General features: G+C 53.1%; 1 protein-coding gene across 7 annotated transcripts in view; it reads right to left on the reverse strand.

The window, feature by feature from the left end:
- Positions 1-16,756, reverse strand: part of MED27 (mediator complex subunit 27) — a 240,810-nt gene that overhangs the window by 49,501 nt on the left and 174,553 nt on the right. For all 7 annotated transcript variants that reach the window (XM_019420766.2, XM_019420764.2, XM_019420762.2 and 4 more), the window contains one exon: positions 11,603-11,644. In XM_019420766.2, coding sequence (XP_019276311.1) covers positions 11,603-11,644 — 42 coding nt within the window. The remainder of the gene's footprint in view (positions 1-11,602; positions 11,645-16,756) is intronic.

Consider the following 16,756-nt stretch of genomic DNA (forward strand, 5'->3'; position numbering starts at 1 on the left):
CGCAGGGCGGCAGAGGTGACGGGGTGCCAGGCACCATCCCTCAGCTTCTACAAGGTAGTCCAGGCTGGGGGCCAGGATGTGTGTGGTTAAAAAGCTCCCCAAAGTGACTGTCAGCAGCATTAGGGATCACAGGTGAACGGACCGCTTGCGTCCCACCAGCCGGTGGGAGCTGAGCCCGCACCTGGGCTCTGGCAGTTAGTGCCGCTCTTGCTAATGCGACCGACGGAGAGCACCGAGCGAGGTATCTGTCAGCACAGAGCCCACAGCCTGAGGCCGCCACTGCTAAGCCAGGAGAGCTGAGCGTGTCCCGCAAGATTCACAGGGCAAGTTCAGCACCCAAGTGTCCAGAAGTTGCTTATTTAAAAGAGAGGCAAGGTAGAGACCCAGATTCTGGCTTCCCTCCAGCCAATACCTGCTGTCCCAAACTCTGAAGGGACCACGCGGTCTCTGGCCGACAGTAACATGACCAGAGGCGGCGTGCCGGGAAAGGTGATGTGGAACTGTCAGGAGACTGGAGTTCAGTCCCGGATTCACCACTAATTATCTGGGTGACCTTGGCCGCATCGCTCACTCTCCCCGCTGGCCCTGGGAAAGGAACACGAGGCTGGGATCCCCGGCACCAGAGGTCAAGGTTTTCAGTGGATGCAGCTGCAGGGCCTGACTGCACGCCCCGAGGGTACCCCTGTGCTGAGCTCTACCCTCAGGCCAACGAGCAGTGACACTGAAGCCCTTTGTTCTTTTAAAAAGGACGAGCTGATCTGCCCCCACCCCCCTCCAGGAACGCGCCCTCCACCTCCCCGCGTGGTCCTCGACTTCTGGGCCGGTCACAGAGAGCCTGGGGAGCCCAGCTCAGATCCAGGGACACTGTCCGCACAGACTGTTCTCGGTGCTGGCAGCCTCCTCGCATGGTGACGGCCTCCAAGAGCTGTGCAGCACAAATGAGGTATTTGCTACTTGGTTGTACACACGCTGCAACCCAAAGGAAAAAAAACCACACTTTTATTCACTGGATGTACTTTAATGCTGAGCAAAGAGGGCAGCCCAGGACGTCGGGGTCTCCACTCAGGGCTCTGCCAAGGACAGACCCACCCTTAAGGAGAGGGGCCCCAGCAACATCTCAGAATGAGAATATTCTTTGTGGGTCCAAGGAGTCAAAGACGGGAACGCCATGTATTAAACGTTCAACGAGACAGTGATCCCCGCCGGCCACACTGCTCCGAGGAGGGGCACGGGCTTTATGAAGAATATTTAAAACGGCCCCCGAAGTACTCATTCCATGAAAAGAGAAGCCATCATTATTTCAAAATGGGAATGCTATGAAGTCAGTCTTGAAAGTGCTGGGGGTGGGGGCGACAGGGCCGGAGCAGGGACAAGCCTCTAAAGCTGGGATAAAAGTCCAGTAGAGCGGAAGCTGGCGGTTTCATTTTATTATGTGCCCCGAGTCTCTAATCCGCACCCTGGATCTGTATGCCGCGGGATCGTCAGGCCCAGAGGCCCGAGGAGAGAGCATCACAGTCCGGGGGGACCGGGGATTACTTAGACAAGATCGATACTTCCCTCTCTGCCGATGAAGGGGCCATCTGCATGGGCTTTGAAGGGCTTCTCGCTGTCCCCGGAGCCTGGCAGTGCCGCCGGGGGGTGGCGGGAGGGGGGTGGGAGAGCAGAGGCAGGGTTGCCCGCGTGGGAACTAGACAGGCCAACACGGACGCGGCTGCTCCCTCTTGCTTGAAAAGTGGCCACAGTTTTGAGACCCAGCTCGGTCTGAGAAGGGTGAGACCTTGTCTATCAAGTATTGACCACAGCCCGTGGCACCTACCAGTGCCTCCATAAAGGAGTTTTGTTTGGTTTGGGGGTTTTGCCCTGATCTCTTTCAACTCTTTCAAGTTGCAGCCAAGATGCCACGGACACCCTGAAGGGGAAGCCCCTCAACCCCCTGGACCTGAGTGCTGGTTGCTGACGGCCTCCGGAGGCAAACGACAACAAACCACACACACACACACACACACACACACACACACACACACACACACACACACCACGGGAGATTTGGAAACACCGTGATGTGGCGCCTGAGGGCCCGAATGACCTGGAGGTCCCAGCCTTGCGTCCCTCGGCCTCACGACATACTCCGTCACTGCTGGCCACTCTGACTCCTCCCAAACCCGTTTTCCTGGCCCTTCTGTCCCTTTGCCCGTAACCCTCAGCAGCATCTGTGGACACCCCAGCCCCACACTTGCCTGACCTGTAAGCAGGAGCCCTGCCTGGCCCCAGGCTGTGTTCTCCGTGAGGATGAGGTCATGCTGGCCTCGTGTGGCCTCCGTGGGCCTAGCTCGGGGCATCTACAGAGAGGAGAGTGCTCAAAAAGGGGGCCCCGTGCTGGTGCCACTCACCTGGTAGGACCCTGAGTGAATGGCAGACAACGTAGGCGAGATTCTATTGATTTATTTTTGGCCAGTGGCGTTCGGGGAGCAGAGTGGAGGTGTGGGAGTGGGAAAGGCAGAGGTCACGGGGCGCTGCCGGGAGGAGGGCCTGGGTGAACGGGGAAAGCCCAGGGTGGCCACGAGGGAACTCTCCAGAGTCCTGACCAGCCTCAAGCTTCTGCCACAGGCCTTGTGCAGGGCTGAGAGGAGCTGCACACAAAAGGTCCTTGACATTTCCCAGGATTAAGGAATTAAAGCTCTTCATTTAGATGAACAAAAAACAGTTCCATGCTTTCCAGATGGTAAAATGCCAGATTCTGTTGCTGGCTGCCAGGAGAGTCCAAGCCCAAAGACACCTGAACTGTTCTGTACCCACTTGGTGTGATGTTATTTTCTGCAGGAACAGCCTTGCAGTTAGAGAAACACATCCAAAGACATCTGGGCTCCCAAGAAAACCCAGACAATACCACCTACTTCCCTATCAAAACCGAGGCAACCGCAGGGAAAAGAACAGAGTCTGCAGAGCTGGGAGAGGGCCCTGCCGCCCTGATGCTGGCTGCCTTCTGCCCAGGTCCTGCTGGGTGGGGGAGATGGGGCGTCAGGGCGGAACACATTGCTCTCGGGCGCCTTCTGGGGATCACCAGAGGTGCCACTGGGCCTCTCAGGACACGGGGGAATGTTTCAGGTCGTGGGACCATGATTCTATGCCAGCACGTCACGGCTGCCCAAGAGGCACTGCTGGGTGGTGGTAATTTTGGGTACGGCTCACTTTGTGCCCGGGTGGGGCGGTCATATGCCCGGACAGAACTGAAGATGGCTGTCGCTTTGGTGGGAGCATGTGGGTTGTTGTGGCAGCTGGTCTTTGGATTACCTCACTAAGAACACGTAACGTCAAGCGGGCTGTATGTATATATTTGGCCATGGATTCTGAGTTCCGTGTCCCTTCCCCCGTAGGGTAACAGCAGCTATCACTCACTGAGCACTTCCTCTGGGCAACCACAGTGCCAAGCACTTCTTAAGCTTTATCATCATGCAGAATCCTCACGATATGTACCCCACAAAGTAGGTTCTTTTCTTCTTTTTTTAAAATATTTTTAAGTGTTTATTTATTCTTGAGAGAGAGAGAGAGCGCAAGCAGGGGAAGGGCAGAGAGAGAGGGAGACACAGAATCTGAAGCAGCTCCGGGCTCCGAGCTGTCAGCACAGAGCCCGACGCGGGGCTCGAACCACAGACTGTTAGATCATGACCTGAGCCGAAGTCGGACGCTTCACCGACTGAGCCCCCCAGGTGCAGGGGAGAGCCGGCTGCACATCCAGGCCCGGCCGACCCCAGAGCCCGAGTCTTCTCTACTGTGTCCACAGTGAAGAGACTGCGAAGAGGTGACAGTGCAGACAAGAGGAGACATGAGGAGGGGTCAGCGAGGCGGGAGATGGGCCGGGGGAGGAGAGCTCCCCTAGGAGAGGACAGCGGTCACTGCGGACGAGCACCCGAGGGAAGTCGGGGGAGCCACGGACTGGAGGCGCCCCGTGCACTCCATGCCTGTCGACTCAACCTCCCACCACTTCTCTGAGGCGAGTATTCGTCTGATCTCCATCTTACACACGGGGAAACTGAGGCAAGTCAGGCCACAGAGGGAGTAGTGGTCACCTGGCAGAACGGCTCTCAGTCACTATGCCGGACTGCCAGTCTCTGGAAGGGTCACTGCGGGAAATGCTGACCGGGGCCCGAGACTGGGGAGGGGGGTGGGGGGGGGGGCGAGGCAGCCTGGTGGCCCGTGGGAACAGGGCTGGGAAATGCGGGGGGGGGGCCGGGCTTCCCGGAAGCACTTGCCGGATTCTGGCCTGGAGCGCACGGAGCCCCGGGCCACCCGTCAGGAAGAAGCCGGCTACAGAGATGAGGCCGACTCCCTGCCTCCTCTAACGGCAGAGAGCCGAGAACCGCCTCCAGCAGGGTGGGCCGCGCCCTCCCGCTCCACCCCCACCGCGGAACGGCGTACGAGCAGGTACCCGGACAAGGCTCTCGGGCATTACCACGCTCGGCGGTGGCGGAGGGCGCCTTGTGGAGGACGGTATCGGGCTGTCGCGAGGGGGAAATGAACGATCGAATCTGTTCTGTGGATACTCGCACGTGCCCCTTGCAAGAAAAGGTGGTGATGAAACAGTACTCAAGCAGTAGGCGGACAGTGATGATCCGTCCCCGCCACTCTCAGCGCCCAGGGCCCCTCGGGCTGGCGCGCCACAACATCCACTCCCGTCTTCCTTCTGCTTATCCAACCCACTCAATACGGCCCGGCTCTCGGCTCGGGAAAGGCTGCCCCCGGGGACGACCCTGGAATTGTCTGCCACCGCTCCTTCCCTGAAGCGAGTCGATGGCCCGGTCCTGGCTCCCGCAGGCCTTCCTCTGGCACCGCCCCTGGTCTGGGGTCGGCCCGCTGGCCCTCGCACCCCGTTTTATCTTTCTGGGAGCGCCAGGGCACACGAGGCAGCAACGGGAGGCACAGGAACACAGTGCCAAATGCCGCAGTTCGTTCTGCGACCGCACGGCCCGGGGAGGGCCGCGCTTTCCTCTGAAGCCTCTGGAACGATGACTGTGGACTCCGAGCTGGGCATTCCGCGGGCTACGGCTTCTGTGCTTCCCTCCGAGTGGAAACGCCGCGAAGGATGCGCCAGCCCCCGTGGTACGATCTCTCCCGTCCCCACCTGCCCGTCTCGGCTGCACACGCGCCCCCACCTCTCAGCCTCCCCGCCGGGACTTAACGCAGGAAGTAGCCGCAGATTTGCTCGCACTCTTCCTAAGTGCCGGGATGAAAACGCACACGGTTTTGAAACGAGGAGGCTAAAGATCAAAACGGTGGCTGCCCCTGCAGAGTTTAAATGTCAGGAGAAGACGAACACGCCTGAAACCCTTCCTGGCTCTTTGTGCTTCTGCCCTTTCAGACGGCCCCCCATTCCTAAGTCCCATTCTCCGAGTCTGCTCTGCTGGAGACGGGCCGGCTATAAAAAGCCTCTTCGCCCTAGGACGAAGTGCACAGAGCCTCCGGGGCACCGCAGGAAATGACAGGAGCCTGTCGGCAGCCGTGGCCCCACAGCACGCTGTCCCCAGCCCTCCGCCGGGGGAAGGGGTCTAATGAGGAAGAGGGAAAGGGCCTACTGACAGACCCCGCTGCAGACAAAAGGCAGGCCACATTTCGATTCACGTGGGGGGACTCGCGACAGGACCTCGTGTGCCTGTCTTTGACCCAGGGAGTCCCGCGCACGCGGCCTGAGGAGGATTTGACAGGCGTGTGCTTCTATTCTCTTAGCTCCTGACATTATCTTCCGGGAATAAAAAGGCAAGTGTGAGCTCCGCGCGGCTCTGTGAAGCAGCCCCCCTCCCACCACCTTGCTTTGTCACATCGAGGGCAAGACCCGGGAGGGGTCCCACCTTCCCAGCACGCCTCTCTCTCTCCGCCGCAGCTGCTTGCGGGCAGGGAAATACACAATCCACGGTAACTGCCACCACATGGCGAAGGAAGTCCTGGCGCTCTGCGGCACGGCAATGCTGGGAGAGGGTGCCTCCCGCCGTTCGAGGAGGCCGGGGCCGGCGGCACACAGCTGCGGCACCTGTCACCACGGGCGCTGTTTTCTGCCGGGGAGAGCCCCTCTTACCGATGACCAAGGATGCTCCTTGACCGTGTCACTGTCGTCTGAAAATGCACTCCGCTCCTGATTCGGGTCCGGCCTTTCCGGACAGTGGGGATAACTCGCCCTCCCCTGCCTGGTCCGCCTGCGTGGGTGTCAGAGGGCCGACACCAGGCAGGAGGGGACGTTTTCCACGGCACTGTCAGTTGCTCTCTGGGGACTGCTACCAGGAACGTCGATCGGGGACACCCGAAATCTAAGTGGGTGGACAAGCAGCAAATAGGATTCTGAGACAAAGCGGAGACTAAAAGGCAGAGTTTAGAAGTGTTGCCCCCTAACTCTTCTCTGTTGGCATTCTGAGTCTGAAATGCCAAACAGCATCCCCAAAAATCGCACCAGATCCTCAGAACCCGCAGCAAAGCGGCCCCAGCTTTGCTCTATCGTGCGGTGTGTCCCCTGTCCCCCAACGCGGCCCGAGACTCACACAGAAAAATAAGCACGGTACCGTCCTGCCCCTTCGTGAGCGAGGCCACACTATGTGTCCCCATCCTCCCCACCAGCGTCTCCCGCAAACACAGGACTTTTTAAACAAAACCCCAAACCCCTTTCCACGTGATGATGATTAGTTAAAAGCTTCACTGATAAAAGACTGAGCTTAATTCTGTACTATTTTCCAGTATCTTCCTTACACTGACAGCAAACAGACAATGTTTTAGTCGGGAAGCCAGAGGACTCTTTAACCCGCAAACCCTTACCTGCCCCTGGAACAGGAAAAGGACTCTTCACTCCCTGTAATCAGAGGGTACCATCACCTATCCCCAAATTACGGCTCGTTAATTGAGTACAGGTCAGTATCAGAGGTCAAGTCCATTTAGGTAACAACAGTCGAAGGTACGGACGACAAGGAGCGTCACAAAGGGCTCTGCCCACATACGACGCGCCGATCAGCAGTTGAGGTAAAACCCCCATCCCTACACACGCGTCCGCTTCTCCTGCTTCAGACGCGTTACATAAACTACGAGGGAGGAACTGGGGAGGGGGTGCTGCTCCACGTCTCTGGCTAGACTAATATCAAATTTTAGACACTGCTTCTGTGTGTGTTTGTGGTTTTAAACAAATACAAAGAGTGCTTGGCAGGTTATTTTTAGGGGAGGTAGAATAAAAACACAGCACTGTCTCTCCACATCTATGCCTCACCAAATCTGTGTCTCACACATTTTACAACTTCCTAATAAACTTTACGCTCGCATTCAAAAATACTTAATACTACACAGAACATTAAAATACACACACACACACACACACATATATATGCAAAGGCAAGCATGCGCAAGCCCTTGTCACACGGGGTATTTGTATGGAAATTGGACCATTGTCAAAAGGCCAGGTTACGGTCTGCAATGCTCATGGCTCCCCGAAGCCACCGCCTGCCTGTGCGGAGCCCGGGGAAGGGAGCTCATCGCAATACCACAGAGGGACACCAAGAGGAAGCAGGTTAAGAAAACAAAACCACTTTAATGCTCCTCACTATCGAGGCGACACACAGCGCAAGATAATGACGGCTGTTCTTTCTCTTTAGAATGCTTTTCCACAGCTGCTGGGGGAAAACTGACGAACGCAGTCAGCCTGGATAAAGTCGGCACTCAAGGCTGCGACCTTACGCACGCTCAACAAGTACGTGCCGCAGGTATGGTCGCTTAGATAAGGACGCTACGACTCACGTGCAGCTGTCTGCACTACAGCCTGCCCGTGACCACACACATTTTCCTGCAGGCTCTGGGCCGAGAGTCGGCGGCTCTTTTCTCCATTCTCCTTCTAGCTAGCTCAGCTGGGTAAAGGAGTGTTAGAGGAGTCAAGACCATGATTTTCTTTTTAAAATAAACTCAATTTTGGACTAGAAAAGTTACAACGATGGTGCACGCAGCTCCCACGTACCCCTGGCCCAGTTTCCCCGTTAATATCCTTCACGACCGGGTACCCTTGGCACAACTGAGAAACCAGCATTGGTTACTTACTATTGATTCAACTCATTTTCTCATTAACATCCTCTTTTTGTTTCAGGATCCAACCCAGGATTGCATGTTCTATTTGACTGTGATAAGATCGTGAAGCTTTAGGGGCGCCTGGGTGGCTCAGTCGGTTAAGCGTCTCACTTCGGCTCAGGTCATGATCTCACGGTTCATGGGTTTGAGCCCCGGGTAGGGTTCTGTGCTGACAGCTCGGAGCCTGGGGCCTGCTTCGGATTCTGTGTCTCCCTCTCTCTCCACCCTCCCCTGCTCATACTGTCTATCTCTCAAAAAAAACATTAAAGGGCGCCTGGGTGGCGCAGTCGGTTAAGCCTCCGACTTCAGCCAGGTCACGATCTCGCGGTCCGTGAGTTCGAGCCCCGCGTCAGGCTCTGGGCTGATGGCTCAGAGCCTGGAGCCTGTTTCCGATTCTGTGTCTCCCTCTCTCTCTGCCCCTCCCCCTTTCATGCTCTGTCTCTCTCTGTCCCAAAAATAAATAAAAAACATTGAAAAAAAAAAATTTAAAAAATAAAAAAAAATAAAAAAAAAAAAAACATTAAAAAAGAAAAAAAAAAAAAAAGATCGTGAAACTTTAATGCTTTTACAGGCTCCCTAAATGTGTGGTGTTGCGTCTCAGACCCCTCTCCTAGCCCCAGGCATCTGTCCTATCTTAGCCTTTCATGTACAAGGGTCCAGGGAACGACGTGAAGTGATGTATTAAACACCATTAGAGGGCTGGTCCATTATGCTGCTTTGATACAAAAGCCTTAAGCTCACTGCTTAATGGGGACGGGGTCTCCTTTCGAGGTGATGAAAAGGTTTTGGGAGTAGAGGGTTCCACAGCACCACAAAGGTTCTACAAATCACAGAATTGTGTTAATTTTATGTTGTGTGAATTTCACCTGCATTACAAAAAAAAAACAAAAAAAACAACAAACCTCTGTGCTCTCCCTCTAAGCTACCTGGCATCCCTTGGACGCAACTATGACTCAAGTGAAAATGATGTGGGCTCAGCTTTCAAAACCGTGTCCCTCCTCCGCACCAATCCCTTCAATGGAATCGAGAATAAGATCCAAATTCTGCAGCAGGACCTAGAGGCACCTGCCCAGCCTGGGCTCTGCCTCTCTGCTCCACTGCACGCTCCGATGGCCCAGGCTTCCGATGGTTCTTAGAATGTGCTCCTCAACACCAGGTTTCTGGGCTGCCGCTTCCGTGGCCCGCCAAGCGTCTCCCGTGGCTCTCCGCACGACCGGCGCCTCATGAGGTGCCTGTCCTGTTAGGTTTTGCCCCATAAAGTCCTCCTGGCACCGCCCCAACGAGAGGGGTCCCTCCTGTTCTGGATTTCGGGCCCTCATTAACAACCTAGAGTCATCATCTTCCTCGTCTGTCTCGTTTTCCCTTGTATCCCTAGCACCTCGCGCGGTGCCTGGCACATGGCAAAAGGGGCTCAACAAATAGTTGTTGCTGAGCCCGATGAGGCAGCAGAGGAAATTGCAACCGACTCCATCATGTCCACTGCCGAATGAAAGCAGAGACGGGGGGTGGCTGAGGGCAGGGGAAAGTAGCTGGTACCCCGCAGGGGAACCGGCTGGGGCGCTGTGGGGGGGGGGGTGCGGGGAGCCCGCGTAAGCCCCAGGTGCCGAGCTGCTCCGGGGAAGGGCCCCTTCCACCGTCAGAAGCTGGGAGAGGATCTTCTGTAGTCACATTGCCTTTCTTCCGACATTTCCCAAACACCATTTCATGGGGAAGCCCGACATTGGAAAAAGAAGTCACCAGAGTGTTAGGTGGGGGTGGGGGTAGGGTGAAGACGGGGCCAGCCTGCCTCTCTCAGCCTGTGCTAGGCACCTGCGTAGACCACAGGGCTCTGAAGAACGGAGCTCAAAAACTGGGTTAGCTTGGAACTCAAAAGCCTCTGTGTTTTTCTTTTTTCTTTTTTTTTTTTTTAAGGTCTGATTTCTGTACAGCAAAACTCACCCTTTGTAGGTGTGAGAGAACAGGAAAAAATACATGTATTTTTTTCATCTCCGTCCCTGGTTCCTGGCATAGAGCTCCTGAAACCCTAAGCGACAGAGTGCTAGGGGTATCCCTCGTTCTAATGAGGGCACCATGGGTGGGCACCTGGATGGGGGCTGGTCACCAGAAAGACCAAGCCATGATCAGAGTGATTAGAGGCTTAGAATTTTCCGTCCCATTCCCCCATCCTCCAGAGAAAGGGAGTGGGGCTGGAAACAGAGTTAATGATCGAGTATGTCTGCGTGAGGGGGCCTCCATGAACTCCCAGCAGCACAGGGGCGCTGCGCTGGCTCAGTTGGTGGACTCTTGATCTCAAGAGTTGTGAGTTCGAGCCCCACGCTGGGTGTAGAGATTACTTAAAAATAAAATCTTGGGGCCCCTGGGTGGCTCAGTCGGTTAAGCATCCGACTTCGGCTCAGGTCACGATCTCACGGTTCGTGGGTTCGAGCCCCGCATCAGGCTCTGTGCTGACAGCTCGGAGCCTGGAGCCTGTTTCAGATTCTGTGTCTCCCTCTCTCTCTGCCCCTCCCCCACTCGTGCTCTGTCTCCCTCTGTCTCAAAAATAAATAGACATTAAAAAATTAAAAAAAAAAGAAAGAAAGAAAGAAAAGAAAAGAAAATCTTAAAATCCCAGTAGTACAGGGCTCGGGGTGCTTCCAGACTGGCCAACACAACCCCAGAAGGGTGATGTGCCCCCACTCCACAGGGACAGAAGCGTCTGTGCTTGAGACCCTCCCAGACCTTGCCCTGTGTGCCTCTTCATCTGGCTGTTCACCTGTATCCTTTCTCGGGTCCTTTAATAAACTGGGAGGAGCTAAGTAGGCATGTCCCTGAGTTGCGCGAGCTGCTCTGGCGAATTAACAGATGGGCGCTGGGGAACCTCTAATCTACGGCTGGTAGCACAGAAGCACGGGTGATAACCCAAACTTGTCACTGGGGTATCTCCAGGTACACAGTGTCAGACTGAGCTAAGCTGTAGGGCACCCAGCTGGGGTCCGGGACTTGCCTGTTATCGTGGGGCAAACCCCCACACGTCTGGTGACCAGAAGAGGCAGAAGTGAAGTGTTTCATGTGCCCAGTAAAGGCGACTCACTGGAGACAAACATAGGAGGGAAGGACTGGGGTGTCCCCTGTATAGGAAGGAAAACGCAGGTCTTCCTCTAGGGTAGGTATACGGTTCCAGGAGTTTGGAAACATAATAGTGTGCAATCACCACCACAATTAAGATTCAGAATATTTCCATCACCCTAACACATCTCCTCTTGCCCCTTTGGGGACAATCTCTTGCCCTTACTCCTAGCCCCTGGAAACCACTGGTCTGATTTCTGTCCCTAAGGTTTTCTCTTTTCTAGAATGTCATATAAGTGGAATCGTATCGTGAGCAACCTTTTGTGTCTGGCTTTTTTCATTAAACACACACACACACACACACACACACACACACACACACAACAATCCTCTAACTTAAGACCAATGTTTATACTTTAAAGCATTCACATTTCTCTTACTGCCTCATGAGTAAGAAGCAAAAAATAAAGCTTACCTTCTGGAAAACTTGATAGTTGGATTTGGACCATATATCAAGCTGGAGGGGAAAGAGAGAAAAGCATCATCAGCATCGCTTTTAGAATTTTGGACTTCAAGAGATGACGCTGTAACCCCTGCTATACCTGTCAGCTTGAAATAATAAATGTGATTACGGAATAACAGAACCATGGCATTGCACAGGCATCTCAAATGTCCTGCTTGACTTTCATCTTTCTCAGCCTGTCAGTGATTTAAGGAAGCCAACAGAAGGGACACAGAGAAGTCAGTTGGAGCCACCTGCTGCATCCAAGGCCACATGAACTGAGCTTCTGGCTCATTCTTCTAACCTGGACTCCTACCATGGTTCTCTTGAATGCCAATGTCAATCCTGCCTCAGGACCTTTACACTTGCTGTACCCTTTGCCTGAAATCCTCACATGGCTCCTCGTAGCTCTCCGCAGCTCAAATGTCACCTTATTAGAGAGTCCTATCCCAGTTACCATGTCTAAGATATTATTTCCACACGTGCTATCTTGATTCTCTTGGTCTTTTTAAAAATTTGAAATTTTCATTGTGCTTAAAACTGTCTGGAACTTTTTTTTTAAGTTTATTTAAGAGAGAGAGGGAGAGCAGGGGAGGAGCAGAGAGAGGGAGAGGGAGAGAGGGAGAGAAGGAGAGAGGGAGGGAGGGAGGGAGGGAGGGAGAGAGAGAGAGAGAGAGAAAGAGAGAGAGAGAATCCCAAGCCGGCTCTGAGCTATCAGCACAGAGCCCAATGTGGAGCTCGATCCAATCAACTGTGAGGTCATGACTTGAGCTGAAATCAAGAGTCGGACGCTCAATCGAATGAGCTACCCAGGCGCCCCCAGCCTGGAACGTTCTTTTGCTCATGTTGTCCTGATGTGGGACCTAGCATGTCCTAGACATCAGTAGGTCTTTGCTGAGTGGAGGAAAGCTAGCAGCTTCCAGCTGCTGAGGACCTGTTCCATGCCAAGCACCACCCTGGGCCCCCCATATGCACTCTCACTTAATCCCTGGAATAAGCCAGTGTGGCTGGTCCCACTAGCAACCTTGCTTTCCAGAATGAGACAATGGTTCAGAGCCATCTGATTGCCTGTGGTAATCTGGAGGGGCTTACTTATGGATGGTCTCCCCCTGTGGTGCTCAAACTTGGCTGAAGCCAGAAGCTGCAGGGCTTGTTTTTGTTTTTTGTTTTTTGTTTTTGATGTACAGATTCCTTGGTTCCTCCCCAGGAGTGTCTGAATTAGCAGTTTTACAAGTGGGCCTGAGAATCTGTTCATTTGTCTGTCTGTTTTAGCTTTGCTTCCCAAACGGTGACACAACTGTGGTGGCCGGTCAGGCCAGGGACCCTTGATCTTGCACACCCCTCCTTCACAAACGAGGGAGCAGGAGATCCCGGCTAGGGCTTGGAGTAAGCCCAGGCCAGTCCTCCTCTGGCTCTACCTGATCTTGCACAGGGCACTTCGGTGGCTTATTCTAATCAGAAGGATTTTTGTTTTACAGTTTTGTTACGATGAATCGAGTCAATGCATTCTCATTGTTTCATGAGTTCAGAACAAATTAAGTATAGCAAAAAGACAATGACCCCCAACACAGTGCTGGCTCAAGGACAGTGCAGATTAAAAGACGGGCTGTCAGTATGTCCCCTGGGTATGTCCCCCTCCAACTCTAATATAGGAGTTCAAGAGCTGAACAAACTGAAACAGCTGGCCAATGGGCCTCTTGGAACCTGCCTTTGGGGTTGGCCGCTGGTCAAGGTAGAAGCCTGAGATATGACTGCATGGCCTATAGGTTGTGTTATTGATTTTGGAGCACCTGGGAACAAGAGAAGCAATCAGATGGGACGATTCCTCTAAGAAGACAGGGAGTGGAGTGTTTTGCTTGGCTGGACCACTTCAGGGTTTTGTTTTGTTCTGAGGAAAACACCAAAACCTGCTTTTCTGAAAATGGTCCTTGGAAATCAAAAGGTAGTCTGTGAGCTGGCATACATTCGGTTCTCCCCGGCTTCTTCCTGTTCAGAAGTAGTTTCATGTAAACTTTGCCGTGTTTGAGAACTTTCAGGCCAAGGAGGAGGCGGAGAGGATTCTGAGGAAGCCCTTTGACCCCCTGCGTGGCTCCTGCTGGAGAGGGCAGGCTCAGCTGACCCAAGCCCAGGAAAAGGACTGGAAGAACACCGCCTGAACGTTCACTCGAATTGGCCCACCCCTCCCCATTCCCTCTGCTGTTACCAGCTCCTTCCCGGTTTCCACAGACGCCCCTAACTGACCCTGCTCCTTCTACTCTGGCTCAGCTGCTCTCCAGAAAGGAGGTATCAATGTTCAGTCACTGTCCCCTGCCCACCCCCCACCTCCACTTAAACCACTTGATTAAAAAAAAAAAAATCTTTAGGCGTTAGAATTTTAATTTGGCAGGTTAGCAATTTGTAGGGGGAAAAGTGACATGTCACCTCCAGGTAACTCCGAAGGAAACCTCAGAAGAACTCTACGAAATGAATTCCCCACACTGTCCATTGTGGGGAAGAAAAGCGGCCGGCCAGCCGGTCGTGTCTAGGGGAAGTCAGGTCCCTGCTGGGTTCTCAGGGCCACAGTGTAGCCCAGGGCTTTAAAATCCTGCACTTAAAGATTATTCAGAGAGGGCAGAACGAATAAGAATGATTTTTTTTTTTTTTTTTTTTTTGTAGCTCTTAGCTCTACCAAATCACTGCCAAGACGACAGGGAGATGCCAAAGATTCTAAATCTACATTTTAGGGAGAAAAGCATCAGTGTCTCCACTTGGAACTGATGCCGTTCTCCTTCCATTTGAAGCCCACAGATGTTTCTTCCGAGGTTCTCCACGGTTTATCCCTCCTGCCTGCCCGTTCCCATCAGACGTAGGCAGACTAAGACATAAACACGGGGCCATGGAAAGAGAGACAAGGAAGAAGCTGCACAGAAACCAAAAAGTTCTAGTTTTTATTTAAAAGAGACAATTAAAAAAAAAAAAAACTCTTCGGTATCTGCAGACTGTTTTAGTGGAGAAATTACCTAGGGAGAAATACGCACAAGTTTAATTAAGAGGTGGACTCTCTAGCCTGTGGCTTCTCAAAACACACCATGCTCATTCAAAGTGAGCACGCTGCTCTTTTCGAAAGGTGGTTTAAATATATTATTCAGGACCCTAGGGAATAGCTCCAACCGTCTGGGAACGAAGGATGTCAGGCGATACAGCCTATGTAACAGGTGCACACGGGTAAGAAAGGGATCCGATGACAATGGGTCCCCGCGTTGCTGCAAAGGCACAGCAGGCAGTTTGTAACTTGATTTTCTGCTAGATTTATGCCAAAGAAAGCCACTGAAGTGAGTGTTCTGGAGTCAGTGCCCTGCCTTTCCTCGGGGCCAGGAAGATTTCAGAAATTCATTTCAGGGAACCAGGACGGATCCAAGTGAATATTTATTAGCTTCAGCTTATTTGCTGCAGAGGCAGGCATGGCTACCAATTTTTTACTGGCTGTGATATTCAAAAAGGAGCCTTCTGGAAGCTGTAAACTTTCAGCCTGATGAATGGGAAATTATTCTGCACTACAGGGAAAGAAATTAAAGCACCCCTCAGTATTCTGGGCGAGCATTAGAAAAACCTTAAAATGGAAAAGCCAACTTTATGGTAATTGGTGGCTGAATCTGCAGCCTTAGGAGTAGCCTCTGGGCCTCTGGGGATTGGAATGAGTATTTGAGGGGTAGGAGGGTGCTCTATTCTTGGGTAAAATGGAAACAAACCCCACAGACGATCAACTGCTCCAGCATAGACACATCTGCTCTCAGGTTCGACATCAAGACGTCAAAGGGCCTCTCGACTAATGAGAATGGTGACAATCAGCTGAGTTACCAAAGAGAACACTCAGCACGCCCAACATCGGAAGGCGAGGACACAGCAGCTATGTCACTGACCCCCGCCATCGGCACCTCTAGCACACCCAGCGAGGGCAGACGCCATTCGCGAAGGACCATGCATTTGGTCCGCACGATACCTGCGTGACCTTTCTAAATGCTTCCAGAGTTCCGGACGAGGATGATAAAACCATTCCCGACTCACAGAGGAGGAAACTGAGGCTTACAGAAGTTAAGTAACCCGCCCAACACCACACAATGAGTATGTGGTGGAAAATTCAAAACCAGGCCTGCCCCCAGAGGCCCAGCTGTCAACCTGGAGGACCGCCTATCGGCTAGAATCCAGGAGTGCCGACTGCTAGCACCCCTGAGCTGTCGTGGCTGTTGCGGGGGGCGGGGGGCACACTCTTGCGAAGTTCAGTAGGACAAGTCTGCTTCGAGGCCTGCTCGTGTGACAGTCATCGCCACTGAAGTGAAAACTTCTGGCAGCTTATCGGGAAGTTACCAATTCTTCATTTCCAAAAAAACAGTACAAGATACTATAAATTATCTAAAATGGACAATTCCAAAGAAAACGTAGAAAGCCTCACGAGGGTCTTCCAACTTTTAAAGCTTTTATTTATTAGCAGCTTCACCTTGCCAGGTCAACAGGTGATGAGTCTGGGGGGGGTGGAGGGCCACAGGCCAGCAGTGGTCCTACACTTCTCCGTGACTGTCCCGGTTTTCCAAACCATCAGCTTCTACGTGGTCCCCTTCTTAATGTGCCCACTCTTCCCCGGAGAATACGAGGGGGGCAAGTCTTCCCAAAGAGAGTGGCGGTACAGGTCTGCCGCTCAACTTTTCACTTGCCATCAGGACAGACGTTTGTTGCCAAAAACTGCTGAAAGCACAACTCCGGGGTACCCTCTGCATGCGAATTACACCGGATCCCCTTCCCCGGCTTCCCCCCTTCCCCCATAAGCAACAAGAGGCCGTTTTTCTGAAGGTCGTCTGAACAATTTCAAAGGCTATAACAAATCAAAATGTTCCCTGCATCTAATATCAAACGGGGCCGATGCCAACACTTATTAGAGAAATCAGATTCCAGCTTCCCCAGCCCGCTCGACCCCCCCGCTGCCACGCACACACCCCACTTTGAAGTGGGAAGAATGCAGGGATCAGAAATCACCCTGGAGACAGCTCTGGCTGTCTTTGAAGGTTCCCTTTGATACTACTATTTCTCTCCCTCTCTTTCGCTAGGAGGCTAAAAGCTGCCTTTTTTATTGATATGGGGTAATTAATGAAGCTA

Source organism: Panthera pardus, unplaced genomic scaffold (assembly GCF_024362965.1).
Source record: "Panthera pardus isolate Hobbes unplaced genomic scaffold, ASM2436296v1 HiC_scaffold_20, whole genome shotgun sequence".
Lineage (NCBI taxonomy): Eukaryota > Metazoa > Chordata > Mammalia > Carnivora > Felidae > Panthera > Panthera pardus.